The sequence below is a fragment of the Hydra vulgaris genome, chromosome 13, assembly GCF_038396675.1.
Source record: "Hydra vulgaris chromosome 13, alternate assembly HydraT2T_AEP".
Lineage (NCBI taxonomy): Eukaryota > Metazoa > Cnidaria > Hydrozoa > Anthoathecata > Hydridae > Hydra > Hydra vulgaris.
In genome coordinates, this window is record NC_088932.1 from 29,480,608 (window position 1) to 29,500,988 (window position 20,381).

Consider the following 20,381-nt stretch of genomic DNA (forward strand, 5'->3'; position numbering starts at 1 on the left):
TCAAAGCTGGAGTTAATTTTAACTTTCTTTCTTCTACTATATAAATTCGTATCCAGAGATTCAAATTATAAAATAAAACTTCTTTAAATTTAATTGTTTGGAATTATTGACTTGAGCGAATATTTATGATAATTTAAATAATAACTAAATTTTTGATTGTTGAAAAAAATGTCACTAAGAAGACATTTTGCTACATTGAAAGAGTAGTCGAGTAGAAATTTACAAAAATTTACTTCTAAAAATAAAATTGTTTATAAAAATATATTGATTTTTTAATTAATAACATTTTTTAAAAATAATATTTTAATAAAATATATTTGAATACTTTAGCATAAATGACATGTATTTGAATGCAATTAACTTACATGATTAGATATTTTACAGAAGTAAAGTCAGGATTTTAAATAGGAAATTTTTTTTTCTATATTTGTAACGCATTCTCTAATGAAAAACAGAGTAAAGAATTCGGTTAAATGCTCACTCCCGTACTTGTTAAATAAAAAATCAACCCATTTCCGCATCTATGCGCCGGTCAAATTTTAGCATTACAAAATCTCGCGCAATTTCGTCATTAGTCCTTTGTGACAAAATACGTAATATAGTCCATCCTGTATCGTTCATATAAAGTGATCTGCCCAATGCACACCACGAAGCAAACGAACCACGGTTACATATATTGCGAAGCGGTAATACCGTTACTCCAATCAAATGATTTTTACGTCCAAAACAATAATCTTTTGCAGAAATTTGTAGTTCATAACAAGAAAGTGGATCTTCGTTTCCTAGTTGACTAAAAACAAAATAAATGAAAAAAATGAAAAACTCTTTCACAATTATAAAAACCACTTTAAGAGACTTTAAGATCTTAAGTTAAGCGTCTTATGTTCAATGAAAATCTCTGCGGAAGGGAGCTAATAAACTTCTACTTCTGGTTAGTAATTAAATTCAGAATGACGTCATTTATGGTCGGCCCCAAAGAGCACAAATCTAATTACAATGATAACTTTCACGGCTGTCTCCAAAATAAAAAAAACTTCTTCGCTATTTTGCGTTAAAGTATTTTAACTCAGATAAACTATAAAACGTATGGACTGTCCTATTATTAGAATGGCCCGAAATATCACAAAAATAATTAATTCGTATTAAATTTAACACAAAATAAACAAAATAAACGGTTTGGCTTTAATTAGTTTTTTAATTCAAATTTTTGTTTAAGACATTTTTATAAAAAAAAAAAATATTTTAAAATTCTTTTCATCATTAAGTTTTTATTCTTTTTAAATAAAACAAAATGATATAATAATTTAAGTAATGATTTTTTTTTGTTTATTATATTTATATTTATTGGTTAATGATTTTTACAGGAAAAAGTGTTTCAAATTCAGATTTGCAATAATAATAAAAATAAAATAAATAAATAAAAAAATAAACTTATCTTTTTTTTTTTTTGTTCTTATAATGCTGGAAACTATCTAAAGTATATTAACGTATGTTACTTCCTCTAAATATTCATAAAGATATTTTGCGGATAGAAATAAAAAAAAATTGTGATATTGCCGGAACTTTAAAACCTATTTGATGATTTTTTTTCTATATTCAAAATATAGCAAAGATTCCGAAGATAACGAAGCGTTAAAAAAAACAAAAAAACAAATGTAGAAATCGGAGTCAAACAAATTCTTAATCAGTTGAAACAAAAGATTCAAATGAAGTAAAAACCGTTAAACGAGACTAAACAATTTCAAAACGCCACTTTTAGAAAAATAAAAAAATTGTCACGAAATTTTTTAATAATAAAAGCTTAGTTTTAAGCTATTATATTTTTATGTAAAGTTGAAAAGTATTGTATCTCAACAGAAGTTTAAAAATTTTTATTAATATCTTATACTATTATTGTTAACACGGATGTCAAAATGACGGATTATGTTTGTAACCTTAGTAAATAAAATCACAACTAAAAATATCAACCTGCAGACAGCAACATTCTGCAAATAGTCCGAATTTCAAAAACAAAATTAATAAGCTGCAAAGCGTACAAAAAAGCCAACAATACGTCGTACAATAATAAAAGCCAGTTAACAATACGAGCCATAAGTGAAAACTTATGATGACCAACTCCAGTTTAGCAACGATGACCAACTCCAGTTTAGTTTTTCAGAGCAAGTTAAAATTAAAACAATGTTATGTTTTTGAAAAGTTATCGCTAGTTACTAAAAAAAAATCTCAAAAAAAGAGTCAATCAACGAGAAGTTCCGACAATTTAACTAGTCATAATAAAATTGACGAAGAAATGAAAATAAGATTGACAAAACGCAGAGGGACAGTTTCAGGATGCCCTGGTAAACAGATTGTCAAAAATGATTTATCGCTTGGCGAAACAACAGAAACGACCATAGACGAATTTGGAGTAAAAACCACATCATTTTGCAACACATACATATAAACGATCAGTCAAAAACCGACAGCGTCAACAGCCTCAACACAACTTATGGAGGACTTTATTATGAGAAATATGAAATACAAAAATCATTAAACGAAATCGGTTTTGAAAAGTGTAATTCAAAATTAAAGACAGCTATTCAAAGTTCTTGACAACCAATATTTTATTAAAGCATTAAAGTGGGAATAGACAATAACATAAACTGTTTCTGTTATATAAACTTATTTAAATAGTAACATTAATAAATATTTAATTATTTAAATATATATTTAAATGTATCGACACATATTCTGAGTGATCATATTGATCATATATAAAAACCTTTTAAAAAGATGTTTAAAATATAGTTAAAGAGAAAATGATATAACATTATCACTGTATGAAGTTCTCATTTTTTTTTGGTGACATCCTAAAACAAAATTAACAATTACTAACAAATACTTTCAATAATATTATTAACATTGGGTTAATTAACTAAGGTTAAATAACTAACATATAATTAATTAACGCCATTATTATTGGGCGCAATTAACAGTTACCAATAAATATTTTCAATAACGCTACGGTTTAGTAGCGAAAGAAAATTTTAACTCTTTTTTGCTAAATATTTACTATTTAAAATAATAAAAAAAGCAAAATACAAAATAATTTTTTTTTAAACCTTACAAAAAAATTTTTAATTTAATTTTTTTCTCTCCATTTTTTGTTATTATTGTAAATGAAATTTATTTAAAAATAACTTTATTCGCAAATAAACTTCCGAAGCTTACTGCTAAACTTATATTTTCATTTACGCCCTGACGTCAACATATTGATTGACGTCAACACATTTTATACTTCTTAAAAACATTCAAAATATTGTAAGGCCATATTTTAAATGTTTTTAATAAATAGGTATTGAAAAATTAAATATTTTTAAAATATGATTTTACAAAGTTTAGTTAGAAAGTAAGAAAATTAATGGCAACTATTAAATTTCTTACTCTTCTCTGTTTATTAATCTTTTAAATTACAAACATAATGAGAATTACTTATTTTAACACTACGAACATATATCTGTATATATACTTTTCATAAATATATAGTTCAAGTGGTCATATCACGGAGCACCGTGGAATAGCATTTAATGAGAAAGTTTTAGGATGCTTTTCTACCAGATGCCACTTTTAAGGCCGTCGCAGATATCAAAACACAGACTTTTTGATTTTATATATCAAAAAGCTGATACTGATATCTAAGATTTAAAAAATAAAAAAGATGGATTAAACTCAAATGATTAAAAGAAAAATTTGTAAAACCTTATAAATAAGATATTTTAGATATAAAATTTGTTTTAGTGTGATATGCATTATATCAGTATTAGTGTTGTCAAGCATGTTTTGTTGTATTTTGCGCATCTTACAAAAAACCCAGATCAGTCAGTAAAAAATTTTTTTACTGACTGATCTGGTTTTTTGGTTTTACTGACTGATCTGGTTTTTTTTACTGAATGATCTGGTTTTAATGACTTCTAATTTCGTTGCAAACTTTATTAAATTAATGTAACAAAATACATTAAAATTATTTACCATTAAGTTACTTTCTGCTCAATTTATTTCATGAATAGTCATCCATTCCAAAGGAAAATTAAATACAAAGCCCTAATTAAAAGCAGTTGCAATCAGTTGCTTTTGAAAATCATTGCAGTGTTCACCAATTACTTGCAAAGTCTCAAGGGATTCCTGTCAATGGCAATAGGTGTATATTTTTTGATTTGGACATGGTAACTTTGTTTTGTAATATAAATGGAGCACGTATAACAATGTAGCATACTGTGTTGACGTTTCTAGATCACTGTACCTTAAACTTAATCAATTTTTCTTTTCTTATATAATTATTTTAAGATGAAATATTTATTGAAAATAGTAAAACGTTTTTTTTTATAAAAAGACAAAGGTTTATTGTTTTCATGAAATTACAAAATAACTAAATAAAACACAATTAAATTATGACTTTAATGCTTTAATAAAATATTGGTTGTCAAGAACTTTGAATAGCTTGTCTTTAAAAACTTCCGTTTAATAATTGGAAATTTCTTTTTCTTTTTTAATTAGATCAGGTTTAAAAATAAAATCAAACCAACAGTGGCTGTTGATGCATTTAGCAACATCACATTAAGAGTCGTTGTTGATGCATTTAGCAACATTACATCAAAAGTTGCTGTTGGTGCATTTATCAACATCACATCAAGAGTTGCTGTTGGGGCATTTGGCAACATCACATGTTTATGTATTTAGCAACATCAACAGTCATTGTTGATTTAACAACATCACAATCGCTATTGCTGTCATTATAGATTTTTTTAATAACTCTTATCAAATTGAGCTTTATGAACTTTTACTGAAATGGCGATTAATTTTTGCTACAGAAAAACATTAATCTGTTTCTTTTTTATGATTTATTGTTTCTTTATTATGATTAATATAGGTTTTAAGTAAAAAAATTGTCTAAAAGTTCAAAAACAAAAGTAAAGCGTATAAAAATGCAATCACTAGAATTCAAAAACTTACAAGTTCATTATCTCGTTGAATTTAGGAGACCAGTTATTGTTTTTTGACCTTGTAGAATTTCTTTTAGTTTTATCTGTCAGATGAGGACCAAGTATGTTAACTTCTATAAAAGGTCGAAACACACCTAAATCAACAAAAAAAAAAAAAAATCAAAGCTAAAAAAAAATACAAATATTTAATTAAGAATTATTATGCATATATAACAACGTCATTAATCAATTATGATTACTATTGATAAAAAATCTACAAAATGAACGTGTTTAACAAGAACTAAAAAAGTAGTTGAAATGTATGTAATAATACTTTTTGTTGATGGTTTTTTTCATTATAATCTTACCTTTTGTTTTATTATAATCTTACCTTTTGTTTGCCACAGAAGATTTTTTGCTTCAACAACTAATAAAATAAGAATAATTGTTGCTAATAACTAATAATAAATAATCATGTCCCCAAGACAGTCACACAAATCTGATAAAATGGTGTCATGAGATAAAATGTTGCCATGAGATAAAATAGTCCCATGAGAAAAAATGGTGTTATGAGTTAAAATAAAACTTGAGATAAAATGGAGTTATGAGATAAATGAATAAAATGGAGCTATGAGATTTTGAAATAAAATTAAGTTATGAGATAAAATGGAATTATGAAACAAAATGGAATTATGAAATAAAATGGAGTTTTGAAAGTTCTTACAGTTGCTGTATTTGCGTGGTTGTCTTGAAAACAGATTTTAGTAATTTAATAATGTAATAGTGTAATTTTATTAGAAAAAAAGTAATTTTACAATATCTTATGCTGAAAAACGAGGGTATCTATATTCCCTCGAAATATTGTAAAAATAAATATATATTTAACAAATAGAAGTTAATCCATAAAAATAAGTTTAATAAAAAAAATTATTTATACAAATAAAATCTATTGAAGATGTCAACATTTAAAACTTATGCTGAAAAGTAATTGTACTTTTTTAGTTTACCTTTTACAGTGACTTTGTGTTCACCAGATGCTGCATAAGTAAATAAGTCAATCTGAATATCAATCTCACCAACACACCCTTCTGCAGCAAAAGCACCTAAAAAAAATCAGAATAAAGTTAAATTAATTTTATTTGTTTTGTGTATTAACAACTTTTCTGGTCTCATGCAATAAAATTACTTTGTTGGTCTTGAGTTTCAATAAATGTCTTAATAAGAGAGTCTGTAGTTTGAGAATATAGAGACAAAGCATAATGTAGTGATTTGATATCAGGACTTTTTTCTAAGAATGATTTTTTCAAACCGTCACCACGTGCATGAAAAAAATTCTAATAAAAAAATTAAAAATAATTTACTTAAAACTAAATTTTTTGCAACAGAAAAAAAAAAAATTACTTTTACTCTTAGAATAAAACATTAAAACAAAACCAATCAGATTAATTTTACCTGAACAATATCTAAAATTTTACCTGAACAATTTCTAATACAATTTCTAATATTTTACACTGACGAGGGTTAAGATTGTGAGAGTCTGCTTGAACACCATCCTTATAAATAAAAGTGTATATATATATATATATATATATATATATATATATATATATATATATATATATATATATATATATATATATATATATATATATATATATATATATATATATATATATATATATATATATATATATATTTATAAATACATATATATAAATGACAGCTTAAACTTTTTTTTTAAATCTATTAACATTAAAACTTTTATAACAGTTTCTATTTAGTAATCTTATTAATAAAATAAGAATACTTTTTAATTCTAACTTTTTTAACAAAACAAAATTGACATTTTTTAAATTCTTGTCATTAAGATCAAATCTTTCTTTGACCAAATGGTCAAAGATTGTCAAAAATGGTCAAAAATGGTTATAAGAGGGTAGGATTTATCAAGACAGTTGATGTCTATTAAATAATAGACATCAACTGTCTTGATAAATCCTACCCTCTTATAAAACCATCCTGTTTTTCGTGAGAATAAACTTTTGTTGCTGGTCCGTTACCTGTTTAACTCGTCTTTCAATTGACTGCCCATGACAAGGCCGATTCGGAACATCCATAGGCTGAAATATAATCTGTTATACTTCTGTTGTCAGATCACAAATAAGATTAGGCTTATAGAAGATAGTCCAGTTGATTAACTGTATAAGTGTTGTTGCATTAGGTTTTATTTCTGCAGTTACTCTAGCTCTCACATTTTTATAACCAGTTTGAAGTTTTTCGTCATTGGGGCCTCTGATTTTCACAATTAACTTTATACCATTCTTTCTTTCCTCTACATTCTCTGAGTAGAGCAAGGTCTGTATGACGGACTTCGAGAAAGCATGCTGAACGTCAAACTGATGGCATAACAATTGCAACTACTTCACTTGATTGATGTTTCAGAAGGCTAAGCTGGTAAAGAATGTGTCTCGGTCCTTCAGTAAACCTGTGTTCAACTTTATTTTTACATAGGCATGTAAAAATAATCCAACAAGGAACTAGTTGTGTAGTTAAATACTTTTTATCTGTAATGTCTTAACATAAGTAAAATACAAATAGTTGTATGTAAAAAGTTTATCTTGAATTTAATTAGATTTTGTTAGTTTGTAGTTGAAACAGGTAGATATTTGTTATATAACTAAAATTAATTTTAATTTTAGAAGTTTAAAAGTTAACTCTTCTTTTTGGATTCTTTTTTTTCTTTTTGCACATGCAATTAACGTGGACTTCATTGTTACATTCTGACGAACAGTTTTTCTCTTGACAAGTAATAATTACAATTCAGTATATCAAACAATTTGTCAAGTTTAGCCATAAATCCATATTTATCCTTTAAGCTTGCTTATTTCCCTAGCAACCAGATTGGCTGCATTTCAATCATACACCAATCTCGCAGTAATATATCGTTCAACATGCGTTACAGGATATACAAATAAAGCATTTGCATGGATCCTTTAAAAATCAACTTTAAGTAAAAATCGTTCAATAAGTATTTTATTGGATAATTTCTTTTATTTTTATTGTTTCTTTCTTGTAAAAAAAACCATGTCTAAGAAGATCTTATAGCATTGGTAATTCTGATAGAAAAAAATATTTTCCACAACCTTTACATTACAAAAGCTTTGATTCACTCATTTTTCTAGTTCTTGATGATATTGACTCTGCTAATTAAAATAGATAAATAGCAAATTTCATAATTAGCAAACCTTTTATGCAAATGTAGTTTTTTTTAAATAATATTTTTTGATGTATAAAAATAACATTTTTAAACGCATTTTTAATGCAACTTTTTTACATTTTTACATTTATAACTTTTTACAGTTTTAATATCACACATCACACAGAAAACTCTAAGTGAGTGGGTGTAAACAACTACTTGCGTTTAAAAATGCATGGATGCAAAACAGTATCTGTGGTTAGGGTCAAAGCTAATAACGAAAAATTTATTATAAATTTGCAATTTTAGAACACACTTCCCCACTTCCCTGGTTTCAGTTTTAAATTAGTTGTACACAAGTTTTCTATATACCGGATTTTTGTAAAAAAATTTTTTTTAATTATAAAGTATAACACACCCTAATATATATATATGCACACTTACGGGGACAGATTTTACAAAAAAAGAATACTTACATTAGTATCATCGGGGACATTTTTGTGTACGTGTTAATTTTTTGTCCCCGTAAGCATCATTTTTTTGTGGAAAAAAGTCCCTGTAAGCAACTTTTATAGAGAGCGAAAAGTACATACATTAACTATCAAATAGCCTTACTCGCAAAAGAGTGCTGCTACACTGACTAATGGTTGGTTTGGGTTAGCATCAAGGTCAGGCTTAGGTTTAGGGTTACAGCAAAGTTTAAATATGGTTATATTACTGTAATTAATTGTTTTTGTATATAGATGAAAATAAAATATATGTATATATATGTATATACATATATATATAAAGAAAAAAAAAATATATACACACAACCCTTGGAACTTGGGGTTGGCATTTGGTAATGCCGACCTAACTGCCAACCTTCAAGTGTTTGAGGTTGGCAAAAAATGGCCAACCTCATTTCTATGTTTTATGGTCAAACCTTTTTTTTAGATTTTTTCACACAGATTAGATTTCACACAGACCTCACATTGATTGGAATCACAATAGATTGGAAAACTATTGCTGATCTTATTTTTCCTAATTCCAAGAGCTGCTATGATTATATATATATATATATATATATATATATATATATATATATATATATATATATATATATATATATATATATATAAAGGGTGTTTTTTTTAGAGGTATAGAACTTTAAGTTGGCATTACTGTTCAAGATGGCAACCGATTTATCAGGTGACAAGTGATTTATTCTCAGTTTGGTTTGGCAATTCATCATGAATAGACTCACGCCTGAACGACGCTTGCAAATAGTTCAATTTTATTTCGAAAATAATGGTTCTGTGCGGAATACGTATTGCGCTCTACATCCATTTTATCCTCGACAAAATCATCCATCAGAGCAGTTAATTCGATTAACCATGGAATGTTTTCGCACCACGTTTACTCTTATTGATAACTCGCATCCCCAGAGACGCCGTACGGTGCGTACAGAAGAAGCTATTGCTACTGTAGAGCGTAGCATTGCGGAAGACCCGAATGAGTCTATCCGCCATCGAGCACAGGAATTGGATCTGTGTCCATCCACTGTATGGAAGATTTTGCGGAAGGATCTTGGTATGCGTGCTTACAAAATCCAACTCGTGCAAGAATTGAAGCCAAACGATCATCAAGCAAGGCGTAGATTCGTCGAATGGGCCCAAAACGAGATTGCCGTTGTTCCCGATTTTCATAAGCGAATTTTCTTTAGCGATGAAGCGCATTTCTGGTTGAATGGTTACGTCAACAAACAAAACTGCCGCATTTGGAGTGAAGATAATCCTCAAGTGTATGTCAAAACACAGTTACATCCAGAAAAAATGACTGTTTGGTGCGCTTTATGGGCTGGTGGAATCATTGGTCCGTACTTCTTCAAAAATGATGATGGCCAGAACGTTACAGTCAATGGTGATAAGTATAGAGCCATGATTACAAACTTTTGCATTCCTGAATTGAACAACCATGATGTCCAGGAGCTGTGGTTTCAACAAGACAGCGCAACATGTCACACAGCTCGTGCCACAATCGATTTATTGAAAGACACGTTTGGTGACCGCCCAATTTCACGTTTTGGACCTGTGAATTGGCCTCCGAGATCTTGTGATTTAACACCGCTAGACTACTTTCTGTGGGGCTATGTAAAGTCATTAGTCTATGCGGATAAGCCACAAATGCTTGACCATTTAGAAGACAACATTCGCCGTGTTATTGCCGATATACGGCCACAAATGTTGAAAAAAGTCATCGAAAATTGGATGTCCAGATTGGACTACATCCGAGCCAGCCGTGGCGGTCATATGCCAGAAATTATATTTAAAATGTAATGCCACAAGATTATCTTTCTAATAAAAAAAATTCTTGTCAATCGAATAATCCATCGTTGTTTTATTGCAATTTAAAGTTCTATACCTCTAAAAAAAACACCCTATATATATATATATATATATATATATATATATATATATATATATATATATATATATATATATATATATATATATATATAGAGAGAGAGAGAGAGAGAGAGAGAGAGAGAGAGAGAGAGAGAGAGAGAGAGAGAGAGAGAAAGAGATGGATGGATGGATGTTTTGTTTTTTTTACTGTGCAAAAATCATCTCCCAACAGGTCTTCTGCAATACCGACATCTTGTTCCAGATTAATGCAATATTGATATATACATATTATGAACAGTGGTGCACAGACCACCCTATTAATAAAACATATATACAAGTTAGTTTTATGTAAAAACCATTCAATTTAATTACGGAAACTAATGAAATTTTATTGTTTCTTAAAAACAACAAAAATGCAACTTAATAAAATGTTTTTAAAAACATTTGGATTGTTTTTATTTTTTTTAAATGGAAAAACTTTCTGAATTAAAAAGAAAAAGCATTCCAAATACTTCTATTTGAGAAAAAAGTAAAAGCATTCCAAATGTTTATATTTATGTTATGCGAGGAGTACTGCTACAGCTACTGACAAATAGGTATAACATGTGAGGAGCGCTGCTACATTGACTGAGGGTTTTGGTTTGGGCAGGCAATCTATCAATTAAAAAAACTTTAAAAAAAAGTTTTTAAATTTTTTCTGGCCTTTTGATTTAAAAAAACAAAATTTACATTTTATGGTAAAAATTACAGACGACCAAGTAAGTCCCAAGTCACTTATTCCTTGATTCTGTAATACATACAATTGCTAATTGGTAAATACATTTACTTACAATAGGCAGAGGGGGTAACACAATAACTTTCTCTATGCTGTTCATCACCATCTTCCATAACTCCTAAGATAAAATGATAAACCATAACTTTTAAACCAAAATATTTAAACATTTAAAACAAAGGTTTAATCTTTAATATTTAATTCTTTAAGAATCCTTTAGATGTAATTTAAAATTAACATTACCTTTAATAATCTTTTTAAAACAGGTTTTTCACAATACTTTGCATATGTAGGAAAACTAAAACAATATCATTGTATACAATCAAAAGTTTAACTCTAATATCATTGATGTATGTGTGTGAGAGAGAATTAAATAAATCTAAATATCTCATAAAAACCACCTGAGAACAACCTTATCACCTGATCTCCAGATAAAAACAAAATTAAAATCAACAGTAAAATAAATCATAACAACTTTTTGTTATGAAAGTAATTTTTTTTAAAAATTGATTTCAGGCTTATATAAACTTGCATACCATTAAAAATGTTATCAATGTTTGAAACTTGATTTCAGACTGAAATCTGAATAACATTAAACAAAAAAATTGTCTTATAAAATTAAAAAAAAGAAAAAAGGAATGTAACTTGGTGTTAGTATAATTAAAAAAAAAAAAAGGAAGAATACTTTTCTTCCATAAAAACAAAAAGAGCGTGCATGACATCCTCAGCATCTTTTTCAAGAAGTTGTTTTTCCATATTTGACATATTGTTAGATCCCACACCTTTAATTCTGAAACAATTTTATTTACAAAAAATATAAAAAAATAATTATTTAAAAATACAAAAAATACTTAACATATAATACTGTTGTTAATTTTTTACCAAAACTTATATTTAATAGATAAAACTTATATTTAATAGATAAAACTTATATTTAATAGATATTAAAACTTTCAAATTTTAAAAAGCTATTTATTTATTTATCTCTTAAGTATCTATTTATCAAACTAAATTTTATCTCTCTAAACTTTTATTACAAATACAACAAAAATATAGACACAAATAAAGAAAAGTTGACAAAAAAAAAAGGTTTTACTTGATCAACTGTACATTTAACAACTTGCAACATTCTTGAATTTTCTCAGAAACACTAAAATTTAAGAGTCAAAATAATTCAAAATACCACATGTTTTAAAACACATGTACAAAAAAAATATGAGCTGGTATGATAGAATAGATAAGAGCAGCTTTAAATTTTTTTTTTTTAACTATCAATACAAATTTGAATTCAAATTCAAATTAAAAAAATAAGCAATTAACACAATGAAAGATTTGATTAAGAGTTTAAATCCGATTTAAACTAGATACAACAACATTTTCTGTTCATTTTTAGAATAGTAGTAAAAACAATAACATAATTAGCAACAAAAATGATAACAATAAAAATAATTATAATAAATATAATAAGATAGCAAAATTAATACAAGTTATAGTAATAATAATAAAAAATTACAACAATAACAATAAATTTAAAAAAATTAAATGATAATGAATATTAATATAATATTACTTGTAATAATTATTTATAATAATAAGTTAATGATTTATAAGGATGGTGTCACTCATACACAAGTCTGATTAAAGGAGTGACACCATATATTTAAACATAATATGACTAATACTAAGCATATAAAAAGAACATACATTTAAAAAAATAAACATAAAAAAATCATAATTTGTAGATAATAATAATTAAAAAAAGAAAAATCTAAAAGAATGTTTGTGGGATGTTTGGACCTAATGATTTTCTTAGAATTCCTTTTATAATCCATTGTTTTGGCGTTTGAAACTTACAATATTTTTATACAAATTGGCGTTTGAAACTTACAATACTTTTTAGATGAAGCACAACAATTTAAAATGTTCAGTAATAAACATCTGGAGTTAGTATTGATCTGATCTTTATAACATCATTGCAATTTTTAACAAGTCAGATAAAGTTTTCTTTTTTAAAGTTTATAAAATCCCTGCTATATAAATTGTGTCTGTGTAGCATAAATAATTCATTGAAATTGGGACAAAATTGAAGTGATTAAGAATAGAAGCTGTCAAACATCCTAAAATAATTTGCAGAGCAATCAGTGTATGTAATAATGTCTATGTAATAATGATAAGTAATAAATGATAAAGAAGCAAGGAAAAAAAAAATTATAAAAAGAAAGTTAAAAAAATCAGATGCCTTAATGTCATTACTACTAGATTAATGTTAAAATATAAAAGTATATAAACATATAAATAAAAGTATATTTATATATATAAATGTTACTACTAGATTAATGTTAAAATATAAAAGTATATAAACATATAAATAAAAGTATATTTATATATATAAATGTTACTACTAGATTGATGTTAAAATATAAAAGTAAGAAAACAAATTTATTTTCAGCAGATTCTTGAAGCAAATATTTGAAGTAAAACAGACATGATACTAAAAACATTTACATCCATAGAAGGGTGTTTATAAATGCAACCAAAAATAATACTAGACTTTTAAGGAAAAATAATTTCAACAAACATGGATTCTAAACAATTAGGTGTATAAATTGTAAAATCATTTATCTGTTTAAACAGTGTTTTTTTATTTTATAAATGTAATAATAATGTACCACAACAATCAGATTCAGTTGGTGTGTGTTCAAGTTGTAATTATTAATGATAATCAGATGAATTGAAGATGTTTATTCTTTTAATCTTATTTTAGTTTATACCAATAATAGAAAAATCAAAATAAAGTAATGATAGTATTATGTTTAAATTTCCTTTAAAAAACCTAAAAATATTTTTGAACGATAGTTTAGATGAAAAAAAAAGAGAGTTTTTTTTATCAAAGTGAATGGTATTAAAGTGAAAGGTATCAAAGTGAAAGGTATCAAAGTGAAAGGTATCAAAGTGAAAGGTATCAAAGTGAAAGGAATCAAAGTGAAAGGAATTTGCGCTTATATCATAATATATACAAAATATGTCTAATGAAGAAGAGAATTCTTATTGGGAATGTAAAACACTAGATAAAACATAATCATTAATTTGATTAGAAAATTTATTTGAATGAAAAGATGGGAAAAGGTTTGTAGACAGAGGTAAATCATCAGGTATAAAAATTTTATCAGAAGAAATAATTTAAATTCAATATCTGGTAAATTTGAGAATGGAAATACACTTTCAGTTTACACAATGAAAAACTTGATTGTAGTAAATTGTACTTAGTGTGAGTAAGTCCGTCACATTTTGCGATGAGTCCAAAACAATAAAATATCACAACGAATTGTAAGTCCAAAACAATCAAATGAATTACAATGAATTGGGATATTAGAGATAATGTTAGAGATAATAATATAAATTTCATCTTCCAGATGTTTACCTTTTAAATTGTAGAATTAAGTGCTCAGAGACACGAAAACACAGGTAAAAAGAATTAACTAAATCAACTTTTATTTCAATTCAAAAATACAACAGTAAACACTTGTTGCTAAAAATACAACAGTAAACACTTGTTGCTAAAAATACAACAGTAAACACTTGTTGCTAAAAATACAACAGTAAACACTTGTTGCTAAAAATACAACAGTAAACACTTGTTGCTAAAAATACAACAGTAAACACTTGTTGCTAAAAATACAACAGTAAACACTTGTTGCTAAAAATACAACAGTAAACACTTGTTGCTAAAAATACAAACAATAAGTAACACTTTAAATATCATGGACAAAATATATTTTGTACCTAGTTCTAAAGGCTATTGAAATATTATTACATTGTTATCATTCAAACTATTTCATAGTGTTACTAAGTGAATGCCGATTAGAACTTTAAAAAGGAGGATAGTTATTGGACTTTTACAAATTTATTTTAGCAAAAGCAACATGACATATTGCTGTTATAATGATAAGTTAAAAAGAATAATTCAAAGAGAGAGGAACATAGATCTATCATGACTTAAAATTCATGGTAGTTATATGCTTTAACTGACTTAAGTCTACCATAACCTAACAGTCTGGTTTTCCATCAATCATGACTACTAGCATATTTGAATATCTAAAGCATTCTTAAACATATTTACAATATTATTTTACAAAAGCAACTCATAAAACAATCTTAAATAAAAAAAAAAAGTTGTATTCTTTATTATACCTTGTAGCATAAAGTACGCTTAAGTCATCCAGGTATTGAGAAAGACTTTGCTGAAGCTCTTTAAAAGATGATTGTGTTTTCTCACTCATCTAATAAAAAAGAATATAAATAATTATAAATAAAAATTAGTTTTTCTGAAATAAATAAATAAAATATATAGTATTATTGTTATATATCTATATATCTGTATCTATATATATATATATTTTGAATGTAGACATCATGTATTGTGACCAGCGTCTTCAGCTTAGAACTGCCGTTTTAAAAATAAGATTGAAATAAAAAAAACAAACGCAAAAAAAATTTTTAAGCTGAAGACGCTGGTCACAACAATCCAGCTAAAATTTCTTTAAAAAAATAAAAAATAAATTTAGTATCGAGAGAAACTTGTGTTTATTGATGTTCATAAAGTAATAATATATATATATATATATATATATATATATATATATATATATATATATATATATATATATATATATATATAAATATATCAGGGGCAGACTAAGGCTTGAAATCAGCCCGGGAATTTTACATTTGTCCGGCCCACATCAAAGAAAAAGAAAGTTTAGAAACGAGTTGAAAATTGATAAAACTGAGAAAATATGCGAATTCTAATTAGATAAATTTTTTTCAGCTCCTCCCTTTCTTTTCTTGCATTCACTCATTTTGAAATTTTTGACCAACCTGATTTAGGCTAATAGGCTGGCCCACTGGCCCAAATTTATACTGGTCCACCGGGAATTCTCCCAGTGCTCCCTGGGGCCAGTCTGCCACTGATATATATATACATATATATATATATGTATGTATATATATATATATATATATATATATATATATATATATATATATATATCAATATATGTATATGTATATGTATATATATCTATTTATCTATATATGTATATATGTATATATATAGATATATTATTATATATATACATATATATATATATATATTATTGAAAAAAAAAAAATTTTTTTATCTAAATGTTTTATATATATATATATATATATATATATATATATATATATATATATATATATATATATATATATATATATATATATATATATATATATAAAACAATTAGATAAAAAATATTTTTTTTTTTAATAACCGAGGAGCATGGCTAGAAAAAAAACCAGGTAGGGTAAACTAAGAAAAAATAGAGTTGTTGTTACAAAATGAAATCCAGACTAAAAAAATAAAATTCTAACTTTTTTAGGTCCAATAGATTCATACAATTTTTGAAGTTGTACTCGCAGCTGTTGCACATTATTCATCAAAATGCATGCCTGAATATATGTATAAAAAAAAAAGTATATGTATGTATATATATATATATATATATATATATATATATATATATATATATATATATATATATATATATATATATATCACTTTTTTTTTTTGCAGTTTTAATCTTTTTCTAAAAATAAAGATAAAACTAACCACTATATGACAGCGACATATTTTTTCAAAAATTTGAATTATAAGCTCACAATAACGAAGCAATACTTGAGCAACAGTCTATTGTAAATAAAAAACTAAAATATTATTTAAAAAATGTTTATTAATAAAAAAAAAAAAAAATTTTAAATGAAATTTTTTTAATTCATACAATTATGTTTTTGCAAAAGAGTTAAAAAATAATCTTATACCTGAGAAAAACGATCTATTAACCTCTTTTCCATGTCTAAACATGGTAGTTCCAACTTTATAATAATATCTAAGCTCTAAATCAAAAATATTCTGTTAAATACTTAAATACATAAATTTCTGTTAAAAACTTTTAAAAAATCTAAATATGTCACAGTAAAAAAATGACAAATAACTGAAACCTGAATGAGCGAAAGAAAAATATCTGGAACAGAAAAAGAGAATCTAAATTCTTCTGACTGTTTTTCAAACTAAAATAAAAAATATATATATTTTATTAACTTAAAAAAAAAAATAAAAATAAAGATTTTAAATAAATATATAAAAACTTTTATCAATCTCAATTAAAACATGATTAAAAGAGGAATGTTGTTTTCAGAAAGAACATGTAAAAAACTTACTCCCTCATTCTTATCTTTATCGACAGCATTATACAGGTAATCCATAGACAAATCATCATTCTCATCTAACCACATCATAATAAATGGTTCAAACCAACTAAAATGTTGAAAATAAAAAATTATGTACTTTAGAGGACATTTAAATAGAAAGTAAATTTATTATAAAAAACTATTAATTAAAATCCAAAATAAACTTAGAAAATTTTGTAGCTTACTAAATATACATAGGTGGTGAAGCCTTATACTCTGGAACATGCTCTATAAGTTTACCAAACGTTTTGACCTAAATATTCTTTTTAAACTAAAGATTTTTTAACATCACCAATAAAATATTCATCAAAATATTAACTATAAAAAATATTACCCATAGAACCTGGTAAATATAAAAAGAAACCTTAAAATATAAGTTCATATATTCTGTATTTGTCCATGTTTGAAGTTTTTCTTGCTCTAAAAAAAATTTCATTATTCACATTTTAAATTTAAATAAAAAGTTTTCACTGTAATTTTAAATAAACAATAATTTATGAAGAAAAAATTATTAAATTAAACAAAGAAATCAAATTAACCATAGTGGAGTAAAAAATATACAATAAATTATTTATTAATAATAAAAGTGTGAAATAACTTATCCATTAAATAAAAAGCTACAAATAAAACTAGGAATACTAAGGTGTACAAGAAATTTAACATTTAAATACAAAAATGTAAAATAAATTTTTTAAAGCATTTACAAACTTAAGATTGAGAGAGAATAAATTTTAAGTTTACCTGCCAAAAACTCTTGAAGACTTTCTCCAAACATTGTCCACAACTTAAAAGCGCTTAATTCTCCAACATTTAAATCTGATGGAAATCTAAAAATAAAAAAAAGCTTTTGTAAATCAAATGTTAAATTTAATACCATAAACATTGTAAAAAAATTGTTGAGACTTGGATTTTAAAGCTACTTATATATAGAAGCAAATAACAACAAAAATAAGACACAATATAAAACTAATTTTTCTTTTTTAAGATGGGCAACAATCTTGTAGCCTGCCATACCCTATTATCTGGTACCCTGCTATGGTATATACATATGAAATATGGTATATACATATTTATTAATTCTTATTAAAAAATTCTTATTAAAATTATTTAATTCTTATTAAAAAAGTAAAACTCAATTCTTATTAAAAAATTACAAAGCTCGCTACAAACCTAAGTAACAACTAAATATAACTATCTACTCCATTAATCTACTCCATATATCTCTAGGCTAACTAATAAATTACTCACATACACAGCCATTGTAATATATATACATTATATACATAATATTATATACATTTTTTTATAAATTTCATTTTTTTAATATGTTAATAATGCACATTATCACTTAAACAAATATTTTAAGCAACATTAAACATATAACTATTTCACAACTATTAGCTAACTAAAAACAAATTAATAATATTATTAACCTAACTACTAATCAATTTCCATCCCGTAACAATCCAAAATACAAATATAAACCGGAACATTTACTATACAAATCGTAGCAAAGTTAAACTTTTACTACTTGCCTGATGACTGTGGTAACACATGAAACTCACAGTTGCATTATTAAATTATATTAAAACATTAGCATTTAGCTAATTCCTGGTACAGCCGGTAACAATAACATATATACTATATAGCTCTAGTTTATCTATTGAGCACTCTTTTAAGTATACAATATTATACATGATAATATCAAGATATTTTCTTATTTCATATATATATATATATATATATATATATATATATATATATATATATATATATATATATATATATATATATATATATATATATATATATGAACAATTTGAACTAAACATTTTTAACCCAATAAAAAAAAAAAAACCGTGTAATATTAATTCAAAAAATGTAGAAAAAAGCACAACCAACAAAAACATACTGATCTAATATATTTGTGTAAACATCACGATCTTCTTCAATAATCCCAACAACTAAACGAATTAATTTAACCCAAAACTCAATAGTCTGGGTACCAGTATTATCTTCATTTTGTTTATCTGTATCAGCACTAAGTACATGGCAGTTAGAATAAATAAACTTGTAGTTTGACTCAATGCAGTTCTAAAAATGTAAACGAACCTTTGAACATTGAAGGTAAAAAAAATATGTCAAAAACATTTTACAATAAAATACAAATAAAAACATTAAATATTGACCTTCACACACTCTGTGACAACATGAGCTGCTCGAGGAGGTGCATTATATTCTTGAACCTGTAAAAGAAACAATCTATTCAAAAGATTTATTTAATAATAAAAAAATGTTATCTATTATTATATACTTTAAAAACTTAAATAACTAAGTTGATGGGTGAAGATTTTTTCATCCATAGTATAAATTGAGAGATCAATTACTATTTTTTAAACCATAGCATGATAGGAAATATATATTTTCTTTTTTAATTATACTACTGTATTACACTTTTTTTCCCCCTCCTTTTCACTTGTTTTTAGGGGATTTATTGATTATTTGAAGAGGATAAGAAATTGAAAAAAAAAAGTTTTTATAAATTTTGTAAATAAATTTATTGAAATCAGTAAAACATATCTATATATGCATGTATATATGTATCAGGGCTTGTGATGAAGCGAGCGCGATCGCGCTCCGCTCGTAAAACGCGCCCGTCAACAGTATTTTCAAACGTTCTAGGCGCGATAAACAACGCTCGTTCAGCTTATAACGAGCGTCTAAAATAAAGCTCGTCCAATAGTTCGGGATTATTTTTTTATTTTCATAAAATATTTAAA

At 25.6% G+C, this 20,381-nt stretch overlaps 1 protein-coding gene across 2 annotated transcripts in view; it reads right to left on the reverse strand.

Moving 5' to 3' along the window:
- Window positions 1-322: 322 nt before the first annotated feature.
- The window catches only part of LOC100215891 (protein unc-13 homolog B), an 86,872-nt gene continuing 66,813 nt past the window's right edge, over window positions 323-20,381 (reverse strand). For both annotated transcript variants that reach the window (XM_065814988.1, XM_065814989.1), the window contains 21 exons: window positions 19,791-19,847; window positions 19,514-19,695; window positions 18,343-18,428; window positions 17,966-18,021; window positions 17,787-17,854; window positions 17,572-17,668; window positions 17,353-17,421; window positions 17,173-17,247; window positions 16,964-17,041; window positions 16,726-16,803; window positions 15,502-15,590; window positions 12,407-12,460; window positions 11,996-12,100; window positions 11,554-11,608; window positions 11,369-11,431; window positions 6,434-6,511; window positions 6,145-6,292; window positions 5,966-6,061; window positions 5,350-5,385; window positions 4,990-5,113; window positions 323-790 (listed from right to left, as the gene is read on the reverse strand). In XM_065814988.1, the coding sequence (XP_065671060.1) occupies window positions 505-790; window positions 4,990-5,113; window positions 5,350-5,385; window positions 5,966-6,061; window positions 6,145-6,292; window positions 6,434-6,511; window positions 11,369-11,431; window positions 11,554-11,608; window positions 11,996-12,100; window positions 12,407-12,460; window positions 15,502-15,590; window positions 16,726-16,803; window positions 16,964-17,041; window positions 17,173-17,247; window positions 17,353-17,421; window positions 17,572-17,668; window positions 17,787-17,854; window positions 17,966-18,021; window positions 18,343-18,428; window positions 19,514-19,695; window positions 19,791-19,847 (1,980 nt within the window). In that variant the 3' untranslated portion in view covers window positions 323-504. The remainder of the gene's footprint in view (window positions 791-4,989; window positions 5,114-5,349; window positions 5,386-5,965; window positions 6,062-6,144; window positions 6,293-6,433; window positions 6,512-11,368; window positions 11,432-11,553; window positions 11,609-11,995; window positions 12,101-12,406; window positions 12,461-15,501; window positions 15,591-16,725; window positions 16,804-16,963; window positions 17,042-17,172; window positions 17,248-17,352; window positions 17,422-17,571; window positions 17,669-17,786; window positions 17,855-17,965; window positions 18,022-18,342; window positions 18,429-19,513; window positions 19,696-19,790; window positions 19,848-20,381) is intronic.